We start from the raw sequence: 11,890 nt of genomic DNA, 5'->3' as shown, positions 1-11,890 counted from the left end.
CATTCCAAACACCATTGTCAAACTTCTAGGCTTATAGACAACGTCCGACATTCATGTTTTGCGTTGAAAATTCTGGACACTACCTCGCTTATATCTGTTCAATAAATTGGGATTATAATAATTGTGTGAGCAACAAAGCATTTATTATATATATGAATGATACAAAATGGCTAGCTTTGTGCGAAAAGTTATCGTGAAGTTCGAAACAGTATTTGTCACGATAATCCAACTAATCATATACGTCAATTCTTAGTTGACCAAATGTTATAAAATATAATCCTTGTCAAAAATACTTGGTTAACTGATTAGTACATATCTTTTTTTTTTTTTTTTTATGAGAACCATGTCATAAGCAACTAGGTAATAGCAAGGGAATAGTTGCTAAACATGTAGGCCTATACTTGTCAGTGTTCGATTGCCTACTAGTAGCAAGGCATATGCCTGGGGACATGTCAAGGTCTCGATGACCTAGAAATTGGAAAAAAATAAAGCAGTTTTACCGTTGCAATTATACATCATAATTTATAAATAATTCTATATCTACAATTAGACGTTATTAGTTTATGATAATTGATATAAAATTATGCAGAGGAGCCTCAATGTTCTGTGTAGGATCTCAGGAAGGTTTTAATTCATCACTGCCTATGTTATTCTCTCACTGCTATACCTCTTCGTAATCTCTGAAAAAACGAAATGTTTGACCGGGTTAGATTTCCCTTCATGTAATAATATTCACGCTAAATATTTCTAAGATATTTATTAAGCTAACACACTTTGTTTACCAGATTCCAAATCAATATATTGTATCAAAAGTTCATTCTGATTTTTTCATTCATTATACAAAATCTATGATCGAATATCCAGTAAGAATATATTTAATATATTTAAAAATTTTATAGTTGTTTAAATAATAAAAATAACCGACATTTACAGATATGGCTGAGAGAAGAAGTTCTCGGGATTTCCAGGGATCTCGAGCAGATAAAATTTCTACTCCTGTATCTAGGAAAAGCATTTCTCAATTGTATACTGTGAAAAGAGGTAGTAGTCAAGTTACTGTGCAGACGGTAAGTAGTTTAATGAGGAGCAAATTAGTAAGTAGTTTTACTATAAATTATTTAAAAATAATTTGTAAAATAAATGAATATTTTAACTAACCTTTAACAAAGACAATAAAAAAATTGTTTTTCTTGCTGAGATTCGAAAAATTCACAAGTATTAATTAAATAAAATTTACAAACTTACTTATAAATTACAAATCCAATTTGTACAATATGTACGGTAATTCAAGTAAAGGCTGCTCTAATTTTACAGTAAGGATGAGTTACTGGAGAAGCGGGATAAAGAAAATTGGTACAAAATAAAACCATTTTATTAAGGAATAATTAGGGATGGGTTCCATGTATTCACGGATATATATTAATATTCTATATATAGTTTTTAAAAATAAAACATGTCTAGTACTGAAATTTTTATTGATACAAAATAATATGTACAATGGCTTGGCATTCTACAGAGAATGCTTTAGCTGCTTCAATATCTGCACTTGTTAACTCGCTATTTATCGTAACACTGCTTCACATAGTGAGTCACAGTATTACGATAAGTGATGAACCTCTTATAGTTTGCAAACAAGCCCTTACTAAGTTCAAATGTTTCTTTTCCACCTTCTTTCTTTATTAGTTCATCAAAAATAAATTTGGCAATATCACAAATAATAGGGTTATAAGAATAAAGTTATTGATTCAAAGGAATGTTTTTCTGGGTTCAAGTCTTTTAGCCACAATGTTAATAACATTGTCATTTGTTCTACTAATTTAGTATGAAAATAACTTGCGCTGGACTTATGCAGTAGCTTGCTGCATTAAAATTTTTATTTTATCTACATTCTTCATGATCATCATTACAGTCAGTCAATGGAAGCAAATTCAAGCCCTATAAATATTAGGCTGGCCTTGAACACTTTCTATATGGAGAATGACTGTCATTTTCTTCTAAAGTAATGGATTGACATGATTTCTTGATGACTTGGACATTTGGATTCATTAATTTCCTTTTATTTCACATGACCGTTCTTTTCCCATTTTTATTATTACACAATGGCTTTTAAAATAGTGAAATACACGTGAACAATAAATACTTTGGAATAATTAACAAGCCAACACTCTTAACATCAATATTACTAGTGGATTTACCACTAGCATTCAAGCTCTACTGCCAGACGTAAAAAAATATTTGCATTTAGCATTTGCAAAAAATACTCTACAAATTGTGGAAAGAACTTTTTTGAGAATTTTTGTGGAAGTCTGAAACCAACGTTATTGTCAATCAGCATAAATCAAACCGGCGTAAGATGAGATCGCCCGTAATAAGAATATTTTACGCCAGTTCAATTATACGATTTAACAACATACATTTTAATGACAAAAACAAAATAAAATAAAGTCAAAACAAATTTTAAAAAATCAATTTAGAAAACTGTCAAACAGAATTTCCACCTAGTTTTGGAATCCAATTTCATATGCAAATTATTTTACTTTTTCGGTTAGAAGACCGACGTTCAAACTAGAGCTGACAAAACTGGAAATTTTTGAAATCAGTTAACTGACTGGCTTTGCTGAAATCAGTTTTGTTGAAACTGATTTCAGAAAAACCGATTTTTAAATATCATATACTAAATTGGTTTCAAAACCCCCTTGAATTCAATAGAGTTAATGTTTTACTATTACATCTTATTAATAATAATAAAATACTACAGTGAATATTAGTCAAGATTTATGAATATGCCTGCATCGTGTATTATTTCCACCAGAAAGAGATCAGTGTTTCTTTGATAACTGAATAAAGTCTAAGTATTTAACAAATAGTGTTTGGAAATTTTATTGTTTTGAAATTAACTCACTCTAGTTGACAAGACTGTCTTGTTTATAAAATCGTACTGCCTGATGTCTTACCAGCTTAGATGTATGAAGGAATACATGTCAGGAGTTGAAATTTGGCACAGAGTATTAGGTGCCCAAATCGTGCATGCATAAAAAAAACCAGACTTGTAGGTAGTCACGGGACTGAGAACTGAGACAAAATAAAATACAAAATGGTGACACTCTACAAACAGGCAGTAGCATGAGTAGTAGTAGATTTGCACATGCATTGCTCGTTGGTAAGTTGGTACGTAAATTGGCTCATTGTGTAAATCCAACAGAGGGCGTTAAAAATCTCTGCCTAAAAATCTTTGCCTAAAAAATGCATGCAAAAGCATCCTGTCTGTAGTATACCTGTCGCAGAGGAACGCTGTATCACTAGAAATGCCTTTATGTTGCAATTGAAGACCATATGAATAATTGAGTTTGAGAGAAGAAGGATCAGGTTGAGAGAAGCTGGATGGTCGTCTTGCTGAATAGCCCGCCACCTAGGCTGTTCTGATAACACTGAGGCGGTGTTGGGACCAGTGGATGAGAAAGAGCTCTCACACATGGCACCCAGGCTCAGGACACCCTTGGTAGACCATTAGCTGAGAGGACCACTTGGTCCTCTCAGCTAATGGTCTAGACAGATTTTCCAGTAGACCAACAAACACACACACAGCTGACTGCATCATTGTCCACCATTTGGACATAGGTGGTGTTATCATTACAAGCCCTGTGTCTATCTGTACCATTTTGAGGTGCCTGCGTGCGAGGTATCACGGCAGCCATTACGTGTAGACATTGACAGCCACTCACCATCACCTCTGTTTGGAGGGTGTCACAGCCGATAGGATTGAACCACAACGGAATGGAACCAGGTCATCTACATAGATTCGGTTTGGGCACTGATGGCAACTGTGTTCTGGAGGCCCTGTGGTGAATGCCTCAATCCTCCCTACACTTTGGAGTGGTACACAGCTCCTTCAGCTGGTGTGATGGTCTGGGGTGTCATCACATAGAACAATTGGTCACCTATAGTAGTGATCCAAGGGATTATGACAGCCCAGTGGCATGTTAGTGACATTCTGTAGCCACATGTGTTTCCTCTCATAGAAGGGTTCCCAAGAACCATTTTCCAACAGGATAATGCTTGATCACAAACAGCAAGGGTGTCACGAGACTGCCCCAGCCACATTGTTGCACTTGTCCTGCTCAGTCCTGTGATTTGTCACTGATCAAACATGTCTGGGATCACTTGAAATGCCAAGTTAAAATGGCCTAGGAGTTTGGTCAAACTAGAGGACCACTTGCAGCAACTGTGGTCTGAGAAGCCACAGGACACCATACAGCATCTGTATGCCTCCATGCCTAGCTGTATCATATTGTGTATTCATGCTAGAAATGGCCCAACAGGATACTAGAACCTCCTTTCATTTATAGTTTTTCCTGCAATAAATGATTTTTTTGCTTTAATTTTGTAATCACTTACTTATATCACTGTTTTATACTCACACATGTACAATTTTGTTTAATTCCGACAACTCCTTGGTCTGCTAACTTTTACAGAAATGAGCATATTTATGTAGTTAAGTGGATTATTTATAATTGATAAAATGTATTATTTAATTAGTTTAAATCAGAAAACTTAGATATTATTTTTGGAATAGTAAAAAATTTAATTTTAAAAATTTTTTACAGTTAACTAACTCAATGTAATTTTAAAATCTTGTTTTAGGCTAAAGAAAAAGAAATAGAAAAAGAAAAGAAAGATAGAAACCGTTCTGCTTTAAAAACTGTTCATAGACATTTATTTAAAATTCTAAGCTTGATGTTGAATCTTGGTGCTGCCGAAGTGGAAGATCAAGTTTTAGATAATCCATTAGTAAGAAACAGTTTTACTGAAACAAAATTTAGATTAATTATTAAATTTTTCTTATAAAATATTTTAATGGAATATTTTTATTAAATATATTTATTGAGAAATATAACTATTATGGAAATTTTACATTCAGGTAAATTATTATTTATTATTTTATTTCTCATTGGAATCTTCAGTTAACTGATACAGATCTTTAATATTCAAAGCTTATAAGCAACCCACAACCCAAATGGTTTTGATATGACAATGTAATTTCAATTTTTCTGTTTGCATAATGGCATGAGGAAGAAATCATAATTAGGCTAATATTCGTGAAGAACATTTAAACTAGACTTTACTTGACTTCACTTAATTTCATTGGTCAACAGTGAAAATATGAGAATAAACTATATATCAATGAGGCATGCATTGTTTAGATTTGTCACTGGCAACACTAGTATCAGCTTAATGTAAATTTTTGGTAGTGCGTAAAATAGTGGAAACTGATCAGAAGTTTTGTTCTATGTATAAAAAACCTAGATTTAAAGAATGTAACAGTTGTTGAATTAAGAAAGAAATTTTAAAAATTTCTAATGGGGTCAAGTGATTGATAGGTCATTATTCATAATGGCCGGGCATTATGAATAATGACTAAAATGACTGCTCAGTCTGATAAATATTGATTAATTTATTAAATTGATAGACATTTTTCAGAAAGATAAAGTTTGATTGCACATGGCTAGGGTTTTGCAGGAACATCTCCTTACCACACTTCTTTGGCCTGACCAGCATGATTTCTTTTAGGATGAAGTCCAGGAGAGTATTAACTCTAAAGATTGAAAAATATCCTCTTGTATAACCTCGTATAAATAGTTTTGTAAAAACACATACATGGTTATTGTTTCTATGTATGTATTGTATATAGTGCAAACCAATTTAATCAATCCAACGGAATAACTTGAAAAATATATGTCAGACATTGGCAAATGCGGCTCTGAGAGCCGCATGCAGCTCTTTTTGAGTTACATGCAGCTCTTGCTGAAAGTGTTAATTTCTGTTTTTTATTATTATTTTTACAATTTTATTTTTATAATTTTGTGAAAATTTGTTTATCAAAAAAATTCAATATTTGTTTTATATTATATTTATATTATATAATAAAATCGTGCTCCTTACCATACTATCCACCACGACAGTACAGAACTGCGGCTCCCATGCATTTTGCAAAACCTACATTTCAGCTCCCACTGAACTCTTGTTTGCCCACCCCTGATGTATATCCTACAAAAAATCATTGAACCAAAAATGTTAAACTTCAAGGGGACCACAAGATGGGACTATCAATTTCTTCACAGATGTGCCACAGTTGGTGAAAATGCAGTCAACTTATTTTTAAATGGGTGCATTTATTTTTTATTACATATTCTGATTCTACATCAAAAATAAACAGACTTTTATGTAGGACATTTTTTCGAAAGATGCATTTATCAGAAGTTATGAGTGTTTAAAGTTGTATGCAGCTGTCTCACAATGCACACACAAATCTGTGGATATCTATGAAGTTCTCTGAAAAAGTAAGAAAAGTGCTAAAAAAAGTTATTGGAAAACAACTATTATTTGGCAGAATCATTCTTTTTCTTCAAACAATGAACTTGGCAGAGTTGCCAGAGTTGCCAGACGTGGCAGTTGGTAGATATGTTCATAAATTTTAGGTACATTTTGCATAAATTCCATAGTTTTAAAGTTTTAACTCAAACTACATTATTTTTATAATTCTATATAGTACAGTCAAATGTTTACAAAAGAATACATGTAAAAACAATGTATATAAAACTTTTTACTTTTTCCAAAAAATAAACAGTAAAAAAAGCACAACTTTGAATTTGGTGAATGTGGGGGGCAAAAACAAGGTAAAAGTGGATAAATCTATTTTGTAACATTATTAGTGTTTGTTTGGAAATAGATTGCACATTTTTAATATAAAATTTTCCGTTACTATTTCAATTAATGCATATTTTCAACTTGTGATTATTGTCAACTATTGACAACTTGTGATATTTTCAACTGGTTTATATCACACATAATCTTTGCCTTTATGACTTCTAATTATTCAGTCTGAATTCTGGCAGTTCTCCTAATCTTTTTTCTAATGTTGTCTATACTTTTTCTATATTGAAAATTTAATTGAACTTCACTTCTACGATCAGAATCATTCATTTCTTTAGTTTTTATTTAAATGTAACAAACAAGATATTGCCAACCAGCAAAAATGGAAACAAGCATACTATTGCATACTATATACTATACTCTAGCAATTATCACAGAAAGTGACACATAATGAACAATTATTTATTGTGACATTGTCACAATGCCAGGCTGCAATTTTTAATCACATTTTAAATTTATTTAATTTAAAATATATGCTCTCCACCTCAAATTAGTAGCGGCTTGCTCCTGTACATCATATTTTTCGTTTAACAATAGAGTAATGCCGGTCATCTATTAACTGCTTTCAAGGGAAACATTTTGAATTGAAACAATGTGACTTCTGGTTTGCAACAGAAGTTCATATATAGTTGGGGCCTCCTGGTTTCCATATCTGGTCTTTGTTACTTGTTGGGTTTTTGTTCCAATTTAAGCATTTTTATAAATAAATGGCTTATAAATAATTTTTTTTATGGGTAATTTAAATATTTCTCCCATAAGAAGTTATATTTGTTTTTCAAGTTAATGAAACTAACTACAGAACATGCAAAACTTTCATGAAAATCACAAATAATTGGGTGCTGAAACCTAATAACTTTGCTTACATTAAATTACTATGTTTGAACACTTGTTTGATTTTACAATGTTAAAAAGTGACATTTACAATGAATTTCTATGAGGGTTTACATATTTTTGAATTTGGATAGAACATGAGTGCTATCTGAAAGGAGAGGTTGTCCCTATCCTTCATTTTTATTTTTAGTGAGAGTGCAGTGACCAGTGTATCTAATGACCATGGCTATGGTAAGGTTAGTTTTGAGTGATCAGTCAATCCTGTATATAAGCAAAAAGTATAATTAGATAAAAATGTTTTTCTCTAAAGTTAATTCTGTAAATAAAATTTAAACTTAATATAATAATATAAATTTTTTTTTATTAGTGTATTGTTATCATGAACCAGTTTCTTGAGAAAGGACCTTGCAGGACTTTATTATTTTTCTATGAAGAATGTAGTAAGTGATTTCTTAATAATGGAATCCACTATCAAGATATGATAATCATAAGTAAAGTATACAATACGTAGTATTAGTTTGCATATGAAAAATGATTTTTTTAAAAATATTGAACATTACTAATGTCGTTAATTTATTAATTTCATAAATACAATTTTTGTTTTTTAAATAAATGATATATGATTGGATATTATATTCTTTGAATGTTATGTCTAATTATATTATGAGTTGTTTCTATGTGTAGTTTTTAGTGATCAATCAATTATGTATACAAGCATTTACAAGCAATAACATTACATACACATCATGACAGCAACCATAGTAAAGTTTGTATCATGTCCTCCGATTTCTGGTCCACCACAAAGAACACGTTATGACTCCTTTAACTCAGTTTAAATCTGTTTATTTGTCAATTATTTACTATGTATATGTTATGGACAAAGTGATTAATACGGGCATTATGAATAATGACCAACAAAATCGAGTATTGTAATAAATTTCAAAAATTTATCAAATTGACCGGTCATTATGAATACTTCTACCACCTAGTCGGGCAAAGTGATAATAATACGTTGGGGAGTGATCATCCGACATACGCTAGCCAATCTGAACTTACATCTTAGTTGCGCGTGCGTATTGCATTTAGTACCGAATTTTAAATTTACGTGACCAGTAGTTAATCTTTTTTTCTTTGCCAAAAGTAACGATTATGGAGGAATCATTAAGTGACATGAACAACTGATTAAACAAGTTGATAGCAGAAAAAGGTGAAAACAATTAAATTTTTACAAAATAAGCATATTTGTTAATGATAGAAAAAGTGAGAGTCAAAAATGGAAGTTACTTCTAACTTACTGGAAGAATATCAGTTAATAGTACTTTGAAATAATTCACAAAAAATAAATATTTCTAAATGAAATAAGTGGAGTTTTTTTAAGCAAATTTAAAATTCGGTACTAAACATGATACACACACGCAACTGAGTGCCAATTGGCTAGCGTATGTCGGATGATCACTTCTCAACGTATTATTATCACTTTGCCCGACTAGGTGGTAGCAATATTCATAATGACCGGTCAATTTGATAAATGAATCAATATTTATCACACTGCGCGCCCTTTTTGGTCATTATTCATAATGCCTGGTTATTATGAATAATGCCCAATTAATCACTTTGTTCATAACATATATACATATACATACAGAAATATATCTTGCTTCTAACAACACAGTCTTAGACCAGGCTTGCTTCTCCCCATTCCAATGGTCATGTTGCCTTATATGTAATTTTTAGATCTGTTTGTCGATCAATCCAGTGTTGAACTTTCTATTGGGCCTGCCTCAGTTGGCATATCTGTCACGACTTATCCAGGATACTTGCCAACCAACACTTTCCAGAAAACATGCTCTGACAAGTGAAAACTTGAGTTAGCTTGTCACTACATGATACGTCTTTTTGACAACCATGTAAGTAAGAGCAATAACATTATATACACATATGCATACTGTATGTACACATTTCTAAATACAAACACACAGATACATATACACAAATGCGGGTTTATGCTTTATTTCTATGGAATGATATAGTGAAAGATGAATATTATTTAACTAGAATAACCAATTTACTAGTTAATATGAATACATTCAAACCTCAGGTTTCGAACATTCTACTTTTCAAATATTCAGTTTACAAACAAAATTTTGCATGCCATATTTGCCTTGGTTGCCAAACAAGCTACTTGACAAGAGCTGGCCACAGATTAGAGAGAGACAGATGGTCAATTTCATATACTACTTGTGTTATAGAAAGTTGATGGCCCAACCAATCAATGATGGAACTACCAATTCAAAAGCTTAGTGGCACTGAGATTGTCTAGATGTTATGACAACACTCATCGGTGACATTTTTCAAATTAGATTTTATTGTACATGCAGGTAAGGTACTATTACCATTTTCAGTACATGTTGCAACTGAATTTAAATCAAATTAATTAATAAAAACCACATTAAATGATATTCACATAATATAAATTACATCCACGAATCCATGTTTAAAGGTGTTTAACTCAACAAAAATTCATTAGTCTAATTCACAAAACAACACCTTCACTTGTTTTCTGCTTTATAAAAATTCATTAATATAATATAATATATACTATAATAATAATACTTAATTTAATATTTATTAATACTAGGCAGTCAGTTAATTAAAACCCTGGTTTTTACATTGAAACTGAAACTAAAATTAAAAACAAAATCAAAGAAATTGAAATATTTTGGAAAGTGTGGGTAAAGTACTTGTCTGTTTTCATTGATTTGGTTATATTTCATCCAGGCAGAGTTGATCTCTATAGCATTTTTTGTAAAGTGATGGTTTGGTTTCTGTTGTTGGTGATGGAACATTTTGCTTTTTATATATTATACACACACACACACACACACACACACACATATATATATATATATATATATATATATACACATAAAAATATATAAAATTGATAAAGATAATCTTATATATAAAATTCTTGTGTCACAATGTTAGTTACCTTACTCCTCCGAAACGGCTTTACCGATTTCTACCAAATTTGATATGCATATTCAGTAGGTCTGAGAATCGGCTACTATCTATTTTTCATACCCCTACACCATTTCCCCCTTTCAAAAATATATTTATATATGGATTAAGAACAAGATATATATGGATTAAGATATTTTATAAATATATTTATATATATTTATAAAATTCCGTATGAGAACATGCAATTGGGCGTTAAAAAAGACTACATTGGAGTGACCACTAGAAGTTTAGGGCTTAGGATCAAGGAGCATAGTTATAACATCAGAAAGAGGTCTAATGCAACAATTTTGTCCCAAATGGCGCAAGCGCCAGGAGCTATAGTTAAATGGAATGAGGCGACCATCATAAACCCTTTATCTTCTCCATTTTTGGCATTGACAGCAGAAAAGTTGCAGATTTATAGGAGTAGATTACAAGAAGGCTGTCTAAATGCGAGGGACGCAGAAAGTCTACCCTCTGCGTGGAAGTTCATGGTTAGGAAGTTTAATAAGGGCTCTAACCAATAGTTTTAGCAGTTTATTGAATGTCTTAGTATTGCATTTATTAATACTTATATATTCGTTTCTTGCATGTTTATATATTTTTATGTTTTAGTTTTATTGGTATTTATGTTGTCTATTTAATTTTTTGTTTAAATGTTTCTTATTAATTTTGAATTTGAATTTTGTGTTCCAATGATAGAATTTTTAATTCAAATGTATTCTAAACCTGAAGATGGCCTGTGAATCAGGCTGAAAACGTTTGTTTGTTTTAAATAAATTTATATTTGTCGGCAAGAATAAGGTGTTAAGTGTATGCATATGGATTAAGGCTTTTATGTCCAACAGATGGCGCTAACTTCCGACGACCTAAGTTTGCTTTTCTGTGAGGCATTATGCTTTTCTGTGAGAATGGACTGAAGCAGATCATTTTCTATCTATCTATATAAATAAAATATAACGTTCGTTTGTTCCTACCGATTCCTTTGAAATTTTGACACAACGTTGCATTCGAATACGCGCATGTTTTTATATAATATACATGTCGAAATTCCCCCCAGTGGGGGAGATGGACGGGATTAAGGCTTACCGTGAAGAACTCGGCTTTTATTATACTAATTTACATGCGGTTTTTTGCGTTTTTAATTGCGTTTTAATAGGTTACGTCAACAGAATATACACTAAAAAGGGATTTTTCGATATTCCCCAGCGGGAAAAGTGACGGGATTAAGGCTTACTGTGAAGAACTCTGCTTTTATTATACTATTTTACATGCGGTTTTTTGCATTTTTAATTGCGTTTTAATAGGTTACGTCAACAGAATATACACTAAAAAGGGATTTTTC

General features: G+C 31.6%; 1 protein-coding gene across 2 annotated transcripts in view; it reads left to right on the top strand.

Annotated features, from left to right (window-relative positions):
- Positions 1–884: 884 nt before the first annotated feature.
- The window catches only part of LOC136974405 (dynein axonemal heavy chain 8-like), a 315,206-nt gene continuing 304,200 nt past the window's right edge, over positions 885–11,890 (top strand). Inside the window, exons 1-3 of one of the 2 annotated variants that reach the window (XM_067269272.1) lie at positions 885–1,067; positions 4,642–4,788; positions 7,910–7,982. In XM_067269272.1, coding sequence (XP_067125373.1) covers positions 936–1,067; positions 4,642–4,788; positions 7,910–7,982 — 352 coding nt within the window. In that variant the 5' untranslated portion in view covers positions 885–935. The remainder of the gene's footprint in view (positions 1,068–4,641; positions 4,789–7,909; positions 7,983–11,890) is intronic. The other variant, XM_067269270.1, reaches the window with a different exon arrangement.

The sequence above is a fragment of the Centruroides vittatus genome, unplaced genomic scaffold, assembly GCF_030686945.1.
Source record: "Centruroides vittatus isolate TY-2023 unplaced genomic scaffold, ASM3068694v2 contig_349, whole genome shotgun sequence".
Lineage (NCBI taxonomy): Eukaryota > Metazoa > Arthropoda > Arachnida > Scorpiones > Buthidae > Centruroides > Centruroides vittatus.
Note: the sequence above shows the minus strand (reverse complement) of the source record. Positions and strands in the feature narration are given on the sequence as shown.